Source organism: Perna viridis, chromosome 8 (genome assembly GCF_037379345.1).
Source record: "Perna viridis isolate PV_CMFRI_1.1 ecotype Kerala chromosome 8, ASM3737934v1, whole genome shotgun sequence".
NCBI classification, from domain to species: domain Eukaryota; kingdom Metazoa; phylum Mollusca; class Bivalvia; order Mytilida; family Mytilidae; genus Perna; species Perna viridis.
In genome coordinates this window covers 2,024,537-2,038,256 of record NC_142452.1, presented here as the reverse complement: position 1 = coordinate 2,038,256, position 13,720 = coordinate 2,024,537, and the positions used below count along the sequence as shown (strand labels likewise).

General features: G+C 34.0%; 1 protein-coding gene across 2 annotated transcripts; it reads left to right on the top strand.

Moving 5' to 3' along the window:
* The first annotated feature begins 1,047 nt into the window (after positions 1-1,047).
* On the top strand, positions 1,048-10,303 carry LOC148608909 (DC-STAMP domain-containing protein 2-like). 2 transcript variants are annotated; one of them, XM_088541982.1, is made up of 5 exons: positions 1,048-1,112; positions 1,908-1,973; positions 2,469-3,167; positions 3,447-3,544; positions 8,827-10,303. In XM_088541982.1, the coding sequence occupies exons 3-5, from the start codon at positions 2,523-2,525 to the stop codon at positions 10,073-10,075; spliced, it is 1,992 nt and encodes a 663-aa protein (XP_088398108.1). In that variant the 5' UTR covers positions 1,048-1,112; positions 1,908-1,973; positions 2,469-2,522; the 3' UTR covers positions 10,076-10,303. The 2 variants fall into 2 exon arrangements, with proteins under 2 accessions (XP_088398108.1, XP_088398107.1); XM_088541981.1 differs by lacking the exons at positions 1,048-1,112; positions 1,908-1,973 and adding an exon at positions 2,008-2,176.
* Positions 10,304-13,720: the final 3,417 nt, after the last annotated feature.

Sequence of the window (13,720 nt, the reverse complement as noted above, 5' to 3'; positions counted from 1 at the left end):
AAAGCCTAAACCGGTGAAGTCTGTAAGTTTCACAGGCCTAAACCTGGAAAGTCAGTAGGTTCCACAAAGCCTAAAACCTGGAAAGTCAGTAAGTTTCACCGGGCCTAAACCTGGAAAGTCAGCATGTTCCACAAGGCCTAAAACCTGGAAGGTCATCATGTTCCACAAGGCCTAAAACCTGGAAAGGCAGAAGGTTCCACAAGGCCTAAAACCTGGAGAGTCAGTAGGTTACACAGGACCTAAACCTGGAAAGTCAGTAGGTTCCACAAGACATATAACCTGGAAAGTCTATAGGATTCACCTGGGAATTCTGTAAGTTTCACGGGGCCTAAACCTGGAAAGTCAGCATGTTCCACAAGGCCTTAAACCTGGAAAGTCAGTAGGTTCCACATAGCCTAAAACCTAGAAAGTCAGTAGGTTTCACAGGGACTAAAACCTGGAAAGTCAGTAGGTTCAACTGGGCCTAAACCTGGAAAATCAGTAGGTTCCACAGGGCCTAAAACCTGGAAAGTCAGTAGGTTACATAGGGCATAAACCTTGAAAGTCGGTAAGTTCCATAGGGCAAAAAACCTGAAAAGCAGTAGGTTCCACAGGGCCAATAACCTGGAAAGTGTGTAGGATCAACGGGGTCTAAAACCTGGAAAGTCTGTAAGTTTCACAGGGCCTAAAACCTGTATAGTCAGTAGGTTCCACTGGGCCTAAACCTAGAAAGTCTGTAGGTTCCACAGGGCCTGTAACCTTGAAAGTCAGACAATTAAAACTTATTGTGAAGAAAGGTATTGTTAGTGACGGACGTCTGACAAGTAACGGAATAGGCACAGGAAGAACAGCCAATAAAGGAAATAAAAAAATGTCCGCAGGAAAAAGACAATTATAAAATAAAAAAATTCAAGTAAAGAAATTAACGGATATTTTTGCAAGAAACACATTGCCTCCTTTTCCTTTCCAAGTTTTAACATAGTAAATGTGTTTCCTTGATGTACTACTGAGCTAACTTTACCGGAAACCATCAATGTTTTCTATAACCATTAATCTCTGTATTCGTCACAGCTAATACACTGCCTACAAATCATAAGCAACCAAAAAGGATACACTGCCAACACCAATCTACGGTAATTATGTTAAGGATGTTCCTTTTAACAAGCATGGAATCAAAGTACTACCTTAATGTCTGATATGTATATGGTAACCACTGCCTTTTGTTATTTATGTATTATTGTCTTAATACTTCCAACAATTACACTGTAATGTTTACCTCTTAGATAAGATTGCCTTGGTTATTTCATCTTATGTTGGGTAGGACTGTTTTTTTTATTATTTGAGGAAGATCTGGCAAGATGCCTACACACATAGTTGCCTAAGTGCCGTACATTATAGCTATCTATACATTGTCCATAACATTTCTTATGACACTGTATGGCTGTATCTTACTATGGTACTATTTCTGGTTTGGATATCTTGGGGTTCAATTTAAATACAAGACGATGCCTTCTTTTTGATTGGGCAGTATGTTTATCTCCGATGGTATAGATTGAGCACCCACAAGAGTCCCATTCGGCGCCAAGTACAACAGAATAACATACTATTATCTTGAAGCAAATCAGAAATCAAAAACTAGTTCACACAATTCACTATATCCAGGAACGAAATCAATACAGTTTATTTCTGTGCATTTAAAAACATGAAAAAATACATTTTCTGTAATTGAACAAACATTGTTGAAAGCTTTATAATTTTCATAAGATAATAATTTACATTTTTTTAAATTAACTCGATTGTTCTATGTATGTTTTACATGTTGGTCCTTAACATATGAAAAATATATGATAAACATGTTGTCCAGGTATTTCGCATGTTTCCTGTGTCATATGGAAATAGACGGACCAGAATTTCTTTTCAATTTTCAGATTAAACGACCAAGATTTTAGAGAGCTCAGACTTTGTCCACTACTATTCTAACTTACAGTTGACCTGTGAGTCACTAGTTCAGAACATATTATGAGGTTAAAGATAAGTCATCGCCATCGTCAATAACATCACCCGACAATAAGTCTCCAATAATTTGTTTTTTCCTGTATAAGGAAATGTATTTATATATTGGTTAATATTGAGAACCAAAGTCATAATATGGAAAAATAAAGCGCGGATTATAAACCCTCAGAAATGTTTAACTAGCGTAAGTATTTTTTTTATAGTATATACTTAGATAATTCAAACTAATATCAACTTTATTGATATCATCTGGTTTTCCAGGTTTCGATTGTTCAGCTGAATTATACAAACTTAAACTACGAAAAACAAAAAATAATAACACTTAAAAACAAAATATCCTCTGTTGTACTAGTACTGTAATCTGTCATAAAAATAGATTGCTAATCTAACCCAGGAAATGTTTTGCTATCAAACAATCGTACATGTATATTTAAGTGATTTTTTTTTATTAGTTCCATTGTTATTGCTAATTTCAGATCTACATATACCAACGAAGAATTACATAATCATAATAAACATACAGTTTAGAGATGGGCAAGTTAGCAGAAGACAAACTGGCCATATTTGAAACAGGACATATGGAAGTGGAGCAGAAGAATCCTGGTGTTACATTTGCCAACATGTTATTTAAAAGTGATCGTCATACATTCACTTGTCTGAAAGCTGTTTTTGGAATACTTGGTGGTATTTTTGCTGGCGGTATCCTGTTTGTTATCCTTGTATACAGTTTTAACTATCCTTATGATCTTGCTGGTTATATTTGCTGTGGATTTACCTTTCTAGCTTGCCTTTCACTTGCCATTTCTGTTCATGTCAGATGTATCATGGTTCTTACTATACCAAGTTTGTTCACAAGTCGAGGAAGAGTAGCCATATTAGCCTTGATATTTGGATTACTTTTGTCAAGACCAATACGAAATATCTCCAACAATATGTCAGAAGTTTCCCGCAGCATGGCATGTAGCACGGAGCTGTTTCATAATCAGACTTACTCCCTCCGACAACAACTGGAAATACCTATTGAAAAGATTAAGGCTGCCTTGCAAAGTCAGGGAGAGGACATCAAAAAGATCGGTAATACTATAGAAAAGGTTATTGATCCTATATACAAGGCTCTTGTGGCAGTGAAAAACAGTGTCAAATTAGCTAGCCAAGCTTTGGATTATGCATCACAGGTAATTCAAATGTTTTAATTAACTTTGAACTGTCAAATAATTTATTAGTTTCAATGTGTGCAGTATTTGTGCTTAGTATCTTAGTATGATATAACGTTAATACACTTCTGTTTTGTTTCTATGCAATCGAAACTAATGAAAGATCTTTTTAAAACGTACCTTGTTCGTTTTGTTCTGGTTTTATTTGTTAGAGTTTATGTCTCAAGAACCCTTTTTTAAATCTCTGTGCGTGTTCATGTTTCATTTAATATTTTTCAACTAATAGTTTTTATACTTAAGGAATGCGACCGGGTGATTGGAGGGGTGTATTCAGACTGTGTATCGGGGATAAATTCTGCATACAGAGACTGTATCAATGCATTAAATGATGTTGAAAGGTATGTCCTTGCCTACGATGATGGTATTAGTGTGGTAAATGATCTTGAAAGGTATGTTGCATTCCGAATTACATTGCCTACGATGAAGGTATTGGTGTGGTTAATGGTGTTGAAAGGTATGTTTTATTCCGATTTACCTTACCTACGATAATGCTATTAGTGTGGTAAATGATATTGAAAGATATACTGCATTTCGAATTAGATTATCTGCGATGAAGGTATTAGTATGGCTCCGAATTACTTTGCCTACGATGATGGTATTATTGTGGTAAATAATATTGAAAGATATTACATTTGGCTACAGTGATTATTTCGAAATTGAATTCGAATAGAATGTTGCATTTCAAATTATCTAGACTACGATGATGGTATTATAAAATATGTAGTAAATGATGTTGAAAGGTATATAACATTTCAAATTACATTGCCTACGATGATGGCAATAGACTGGTAAATGATGTTGATATATAGGTATTTTGAATTTCGAACTGCATCCAGGCTGTTTTTATGGTGTCAGTTCTGCATAGTGTTAGTGCAACTACAGCAGGGTTTGCTGTACTGTTGTACTGGTCGCCGAATGGGACTTGATCTTTTTGTAATCAAAATCAATTTTGTCTCACAAAAATCGATTGTGTAAGGCAAATGCAACTTTGTGCCACAAAAATCAATTCTGTGAGGCAAAGTTCAATTTTGTGTCACAAAGGTCAATTTAGTATGCAAATTAGTTTACAGAATTCTTTGGATATGCAAATGAATTCAAAATGTGCAGCATCATTGTACATTTGTATTACAAACTTAAAGCATTTACTGCAATACAGTGGATAAGGTACGAATGTGCACGGTTATAATAAAGCACATAAGTGAAAGACATATCGGATATCGTAATCGTATTCCCGACTTGCGGACCAACGTTTTGTCAACATTTATCTCCATTTGGAGCAGGTGTCTATTCGGAACACGTAAGGTTTTCCATCCGATATCGACGATACTTTAGAAAATCTCAAAAGTCAAAAGGGAATTTCTCGTTCTACTGACCCTGCCATAAATTTTCTTTAAACTAATTTGTATACAAAATAGACTTTTGTGAAAAATTCAATTTTGTCACACAAAATTGAATTTTGTGACACAAAATAGACTTTTTCTCATAAAATTGATTTTTGTGACACAAAATTGAATTTTATCTAACAAATGACAATTTTGTGACACAGAATTGACTTTTGCGACACAAAATTGAAAATTTGTAGAATGTTATAAATTTTGTTAATCAGAATTCATTTTTGTTGAACACAATTCATTTTTGTCTATACAAAATTGAATTTTGAGTACAAAAAACCACAAGAGTCCCATTTTGGCGCCCCGTACATTGAATTATTCTCGAAATATCGGGATGCAGTAAGTGCATGCATGCACAATTTGGTTTTACGTGGACTTTGGGTTTACAGGCATGTCAGATTCGCAGACTTGATAATTATTTCATTTCTATCTGATAAATACAATTAAACTTGTTATGAAAATATGTTATTATCCCATTGCCAAAATGTTGACGATTTTTTTCATTCAAGATGATAGTTTCTTGTAAAAAATCAGGGACAAGCCCAGTCCCGTAAACGTGGCACCTTTAAAATTAATCCATGTTCATTTTTAAATGTAACATACATCGCTGCTTCCTAACCTTTCAACTGTCAATTCTTCAATCAATAAATCCCAAAATTGACACAGTTTTTCTCCTGTTCGTCTTACCTTTTATCCTCATTATAGGAAATGTGGAAACCAGTCCTGGGCCACTGAACGATTTAAACATACAAACCGAAATTAATAATGCAACTTTAAGAGAACATGTATCCATTTTAAGTTTAAACATACACAGTATTCGAAATAAACTTGAATTCCTAAATAACGCTAAATAATATACTAACACTGTCTGAAACGCACTTAAATCCCAACATACAAGATGAGGAAATCAAACTCGACTCCTTTTCAGAAAAAATCTTCAGAAAAGATAGAAATAGTTTTGGAGATGGCGTTTGTTAAAGACGATATTGGTATTGAAAGAAAATGTGTACTTGAGAACCCGATTGATGAAATCATATGGGTAGAAATACATGCCAAAGGCAACACATTCTTACTGGGTCACACTTACCGCCCACCTAATTATGATGTTAACTATTGGACACGATATTCCCATGAAATCGGATTATCGCTTCAACTAAATAAAAATATTGTGCTCACTGGTGATCTGAATTGTGACCTACTTCCAAACCATAGTAATAATAAACTTATTGACATACATGTAATATGAATTCGTATAATCTTACAAATGTTGTTGAAAAACCTACTCGAGTTACCGATAGAAGTGGTACACTTCTTGACCCAGTCTTAATTAGCGATACCCTCTCATCTGTCTTTGACGATGTTCTTCAAGTATCGCAACTCACAAGTGATCATGATGCACCTATTGTTTTCTTAGACTGTCCAATTATTACCAAGCGGAAGTACAAAAGGGAAGTTTGGCTATACGAAAGGATGGATAGGGATAAAATTTCGGAAAAATTACAAGAAGCTGACTGGAATACTCTATTGTCTGATAAACAGAATATTGACGAAATGTCTGGAAAATTCAATGCAACTTTTCTAAAAATAGCAAGAGAGTGCATACCGACTAAACAAGTAACTGTACGGACAAGAGAAAAACCATGGTTTAACAATGATATGAGAAAAGAATTAGGGATTCGCGACAGACTTAGAAAAAAAAACTTTTCAAACTAAAAGTGACTTTCATATAGACAAATGCAAAAAAAAACAGAGAAACAAAGTAAATAATATGAAAAAGTTGGCTAAAAAAATTTGAACAAAATCTAGATAATATTATTTTAGAAAATGCATCTAATCCCAAAACATTCTGAAAAATTGAAAAATACTGAAAATGCTTATTAAATCAAACAAAGGTTCCCCTGGTATTCCACCGTTAAGTAATTAATGATGACAGAATTCAAGATACAGTTTACGGAGATGAGGATAAATGTAACCTATTGAATAAATATTTCACTTCCATATCTAACCTTAATGAGCAAAATGTCCTTCTACCAGATTTTGAAAATCTTACAAACTCAGAAATAAGCGACTTACAAATTGGAATAGATGAAATCGTCGACATAATAAATGTACTTGTGCCTAATAAAGCCTCAGGTCCTGATTCAATAAGTCATAGAATGTTAAAGCTATGTCCTTATAATATAGCAGTCCCACTTCAAATCATTTTTAACAAATCACTAAACACTGGCCGATATCCTTTAACATGGAAGATAGCAAACGTTATAGCTATATTCAAAAAGAGTGATGCATTGGTCCCTTCTGATTACAGACCCATATCCCTAATAAGTTGCGTAAGTAAAGTCTAGGAAAGAATAGTTTTTAAACATGTCTATAATTACCTTAACTTCAATCAGCTTATCTATAAATACCAGTCAGGGTTTTTACCCTAGTACTCAACAGTGCATCAATTATTAGAAATTTACGATTGCATTCTAGACTCCTTGGAGCGTAAAGAATTGAATTATTTTGTCTTTTGCGATTTCTCCAAAGCGTTTGATAAAGATTGGCACATGGGTCTTACTCATAAAATGAAAGCCTATGGGATTAATGGAAATCTCTTAAAATGGTTTGAACATTATCTAAAATCTAGAAAACAAAAGGTAGTTCTAAATGAAACTACATCCTCACTTCGTGAAGTTCTAGCTGGATCAGTTCTAGGAACCCTTCTATTTATTATATTCATAAACGATATAGCCCATAGCCTGACTTCTTTATGTAGAATATTCGCAGATGACACTTCTTTTAACTATTCCGGAAAGGATGGGGAACAGATCAAAAGTATTATTGATCAAGATCTTAGAGAGCTTGATGTTTGGTCAAAGAAATTGCTTATGTCATTCATTTCAGATAAAACAGAGATAATGATTTTGCAAATACCGAAATACCTGCCCTTAGCTGTACTTTAAATAATAAATATATTCTACCGACAGTGTCTCATAAGCACTTATGGGTTACTTATAGCTGCGATGGCAAATGGAAAAATCATGTTGACAACATAATATCTAGTATCAAAAAACATGTGAATATTCTTCGAAAATTAAAATATACACTTTCTAGAAAAAATTTAGAAAAAAATATATCTTGTTTTTATTAGACCGATATTCGAGTATGCTTCGGACAATTGTAGGAAGGGAAATTCAGACTAGAACAGTTGCAACTAGGAGCAGCGAGAATAGTTACGGATCTACCAACTTTTACAAAAAATTATATTCTGTATAGAGAAATCGGTTACGACATTTTCCATAAAAATGCACCCAATTTCCTGAACAACATAACCCCTCCTAGTATTCAAAGTACTACCAACTACCCCCTTCGGAATGGACAAGATATTATTGTACCATTCTGTAGACTAACACTATCTACTGAATCATTTTTCCCTTCAACTATAACGCAATGGAGTCAACTTGACCCAATATTAAGAAACGTAGACTCAAAACAGAAATTTAAAGCTGGATTGAGAAAAGATAATCCAAATGTTCCATCGTATTATTCATTTGGTCCCAAAAAGCTTAATATTATTTTGACACAGTGGTAAGATGTTCTGCTTCTTTACTAAACTACGATTTATTTCGCTGTAATATTATAGCAGACCCGTCCTGTAGTTGTGGAGCTGTAATTGAAGATGTAAAACATTTTCTTCTTGACTGTCCAGTATATAACATGCAAAGAAATACACTAATAAACTATCTGAATTGGCTTCCAGAAAACTCTTCAATTAATGTTGAAAATTTAACAAAACGTAATATGAATTTAACAAATGACCAAAACACAAGTAATTTCAAACTAAGTCAAGACTATATAAAAGCATCAAAAAGATTCCTTGTAGTGTAATATTTTTTGTGTTTCGTTAAGTACTTTTTCAAGGTCATGTCGTCATCATCCATCATCCCCTTGTCTTCATTTCTACCTATTGTTTCTAAAAATATCACTATTATACAAATGATGCACGCTCAATAGATTTGTAATCATTATATTGTATATTGGAGCAGACATCCCAACTGTGATTCACTTTCGTCTAATCCGTTGTGCTTTGAGCAATAAAATATGTTTAAACTAAGTCCCGTAAACTGCCCTGAAATCAAATGGTTAGTAATAAATGTGATTGTTGACTGCAAACAACATAAACATGTAGAAATATGTATTTAAGTAGCATTATCTAAATAATGAATATGATTTGATATTGTTTTCAGATATGTACCAGGACTTGATATAACAACGTTATGCCAGATACTAAACATTGATGAAGTATGTAAAGTTGTCAGCACTAATTTCCTGTGTTCACCTGTAAGGGCATTAGATAAAGCTGCAGAAAACGCAGCTCAGGAATTAATTAACCTTGTAAATGAAATCAAAGAATGGTTCAAATTCGAGGTCATCAATAAATCTACAGTTGACAAAGTTTACAATGCATCTAAAACAGCCAAGGAACTTATACAAGAAGTAGGTACAGCACTGACAGAAAGAAAGATCACCTTCAAAATAGCAGTTGATATTTTCAACAAATGTTTGGCACTTTCTCTCATTCTACTTCTCATCCAGGCAGTATTTTACTTAAAGAACTACTTAGCAAAAAATGAATACGACAACATCTATATTACCTCCAAGTTTAAAGAGTATGATTCAGTATGTAAAGAGAGAAACGAGCAAACCGTTCTTCCTCTCCGTAAAAAGGAACGAAGGACATACATCAATACCATACTACCAAGAATGTCATCACGTGAGCTCAGAGAAATGGAGATGGGTACTGTCCTGCTCCTACTGCACATGCTTCTAGCTGTACTGATCATATTTATTAACTATGTGTTTTACTATATCTTGTACCTTGTTAATAGATATGGTAAGGTCAACGTAGAGGTCACTGGAGAAAGTAAAATCAATCTTCGAGTCAAAGGTGGTACTATGGCAGATTTTATAAACCTTTTCATTAATAACATAAATATTGAAAATACATATGAAGCTAGCTACAACACAACACTTTGTCTTCCAGATCCAACAGCACCTGGCGTTGATGATATCCCTATCCTCTGTGGGGCTTATTTCGCTGCTTTTATTTTTGTCTTAATGCAAGCTTATGGGAAAAGATGGCACAGAAAAATATGTGCGTATTATTATCCAGAACAAGAGGAAGACCGCATTGTTTTCTTGCACAAGAAAATTCTCTTTAACAGGAAGCGAAACCACATGTTTATAAGGCAACATGTAAAATCCTTACAGTTCCAAAAAATGGCAGAAAATAAACTGTCCTTTAGAAATATCTTGTGTCCATGGCTTCAAACTGTTGAAACCAAGTCAGATTTGAAGTTCTGTATGAACTGTGGAGCCAACCAATCCTCTAATAACCTAATGATGGCTTGCAAGAACCAAAGTTGTAAGGCAACATATTGTCAAGACTGCTATACTGACTTTAGACGGACCTGTCCTATCTGTAGAAAATTCTAGAAGTCTGCGGGCAAATGGAAAGTAGTAAGATTCGTCCTATGCAGCTTTATATTGTAATGCGTCAGCTAACATGCTACATTTCTACTGCCCCAACGAATATGAAGAACAAGTTAGTTCCGTGCTAAAGTTTGTATATAATGTACCGAGTTGGTTGTATATTAGTTTACACCTCTGATTACTAATAATAAAATCACTCACTTATGGTGAGTTATTCCACTGTCATTACAACAGGTTTCCCCGTTATTGGCCTTTAGTTTTCATCTTGCATGTTCCTTTAAGGAAAGGATCATTGGGTTCGTTACCTCTAGGCTAAAAACCACTAATTCCACTTTTCATAGGCTTCTATGCTAATTTCACAATATTCAATGGCTTCTCTGGACTTTACCTTAACTTTAACCTGCAGAGGACTATATATCAGCATGATTCTACATATGTCGGCTCACAATCCTCAGAATGGCATGTGAGGTTAGCAGACTTGCAGTGCACTACTGGTCACCGGAAGTGAAGGGTCTATAAATAGCATGGGAAATCCCAGTGTTTTCACAAGATAGGGGTATATTTAAAAATCATTATGGAGATTAGGCTTCACATCACAAGAAGCAAAATGCACCTATAAAATGTACAGAAATGTTTTTCCTTTCAGAAACTGTTTAAATTTTTTAAATAAGATGAGAACTTTTTTCACAGCACTATGAGGAACAGGGGTAATTTCTGCGTAGGACTATTTTTGCCTACGTTCCAAATGCTCATTGGTTGAAATGGTGGTCTGTAACCTAAAGAGTCACTTTTTGTCTTAGAAAAAATAAATAACTATACAGGTATCTTCCTACACACATACTGAATGCATTTGCAAAGTTTCAGTGAAATGTGACAAGCACTTTTTTAAATATTTGATTTTTAAATATAGGGTAACCAAGTTGTGCGAGCAAAAAAGTGACAATATTCTACCATACTTAATGCATTAAATATTTGCAAAGAACTTTTTCTGACTTTTCAAATAAAAAATGTCAATCACAATTTGTTTTTTAACAATATCAATGAAGAAATAGTTTTAAAAGTAATCATTTTCTGGGAAATTGGTCTATTTTTAAAAATTTATTTCTGACATGCCTCCCCCTTTTTCTTGATCACATGTCAAAAATCCTAAATCTTTAAATTTTCACAAAAGGTGATATATTTGGCTTTAAATTTGTAAATACAGTGTTTTCACATTAAAACAAGACCAGTAAAGGGCACCTAAAGCAAAAAAAGTACTCAATAATGGATTTTCCATGTTGCCATAGGGGAATGCTGATATGGCCTTAACCGCAGTAATGAAAGTGAGTTTTTCCTCATTTCTAACCTAATTATTGCTCAAATTTACACAAAACTTGATTTCAAGTGCTTATTACCACCATATTTAGGTAAATATAGCCCTCAAAGTTTAATATTTGATATTTTTACTAAATTTTCTACACTTTTTACAAGATAGGACATAAAAATTAGCCAAAAAGACCAATTTTCCATAATTTGGACCTGTAACTTAGAAAAATGCATATTTTGAAGGATTTTTGTAGTGTATTCCTCTCATGGCAAAGTTAACAAGATCTTCAAGTAGTTTAAAGCTATTTCAAGAAACTTTTCATTTTGCCATGGCTTGAACGTAAGGCTAAAAACCACTAATTCCACTTTCCATAGGCTTCTATGCTAATTTCACAATATTCAATGGCTTCTCTGGACTTTACCTTAACTTTAACCTGCAGAGGACTATATATCAGCATGATTCTACATATGTCAGTTGACAATCCTCAGAATGGCATGTGGGGTTAGCAGACTTGCAGTGCACTACTGGTCACCGGAAGTGAAGAGTCTATAAATAGCATGGGAAATCCCAGTGTTTTCACAAGATAGGGGTATATTTAAAAATCATTATGGAGATTAGGCTTCACATCACAAGAAGCAAAATGCACCTATAAAATGTACAGAAATGTTTTTCCTTTCAGAAACTGTTTAAATTTTTTAAATAAGATGAGAACTTTTTTCACAGCACTATGAGGAACAGGGGTAATTTCTGCGTAGGACTATTTTTGCGTACGTTCCAAATGCTCATTGGTTGAATTGGTGGTCTGTAACCTCTATGCAAGCAGTCGTGTGCCCTAAACTAAAACTGTCAGATCCTTTATTACAACTAATTACGATTTACCAAATTTGATTTCAGGGAAATAGTGATACTACAAAAATATTTGGTAAGGTATTAATTTCCACACACGCTACAGCATTTAACCAATGATATACGATATAAGACCAAATTCAGAATAGCTATAACAAACTAAAGAAGCGTTTTCTCGGGACGTATTTACCTGCCTTATTTCTCCATTTGATTCTACACTAATTCAATAAATTAATTGGTATGTAGTGGTAGCTTACAATTCAATAGTAGGTGTTTCCTAACCACGCAACACTTAATTATGATTACAAGGTCGTAGCCAGTAGGTGCGACAGGTGCGATCACACCACTCTTTTGAACAAACAAAAAAACCCCAAAAAACTTTTACATTTTAGCCTGTGATTTAAGAGAAATCATGCCAGACAACCAAGTTAAATTGCTTATCAGTGATCAGTTCGCACCCCCATTCAGAAAACCTGAAGACCATGGTTTAGCGCAAAGGTCTTGGTTAGAAAGGAGTAAGGTAAATGAACATCCATCATTGAATGTAAATAAGAGAAATACTGTTGAGAATATGAAAGTTACAAAATATATAAATCTCATGTGAAAAGACAGGGAATCTACACATATACCAGTAGTAGATCTAGATAAAGCCTTTGTGAATATAATTAGTCGTCGATTTTTACCCCAAAACCCATGAAACAAATTTTTCCAACAAAAAAAGGGGGCTTTTGCTACTGTACAAAGAACTAATGCTTATTCACTGGGGGTGGGGCTGGTTCAGTCACCTAACATCAATTGTGGACACTGTCTGTTTGATATACTAATGCCTCCTTATACTTTCTATGTTTTTATTAATGTTTCACATTATGTAAATACAAGCCTATCTGTTATTAAATATGATTGAAGGGGTTCTGAATTTACAGGTCTTCTTGGTAAACAGACAAATTACATGAAACAATCATTTTTACACAAATAAGTTTTCCAAAGCACACATCACATACAAGTAAAACAACAGTAGATCATAAATCCCCCCAAAAAACTATAAAAAACTGCTTCAAATCAATGGGTAAAGTCCATTTTGGACAAGGATGTGTTAATACAAAAATAGCAACTAGTCAATAGGGTTATAAAAAGATAAATAGTGGCAACTCATTATGACAAAGTAACATACTGGTATACTGTGATCAAAGCAATGAATAAACACAGGATATATGTAAAATCAAATAAGCTATAATATTTACCATATGGCTGAAAGATCATAGGAACTAGAGTTCAGATGAAAATCTGAAACAAGCATGTCAAAAACCCACCGATCAGACAATATAATTTCACATTAATAAGTCTTCTCTATTTTAAATATTCACTATTTGATCACTGTATCCTTGGATGTGTTCAACAAGTTTTCTAATTTTTGTTTTGGACAACAGAGTTATCTTCCCTTGGAAGTTTTTCAATGAAATTTTACTAAAATGTGGAGTATCTTGTCTATACTTCTG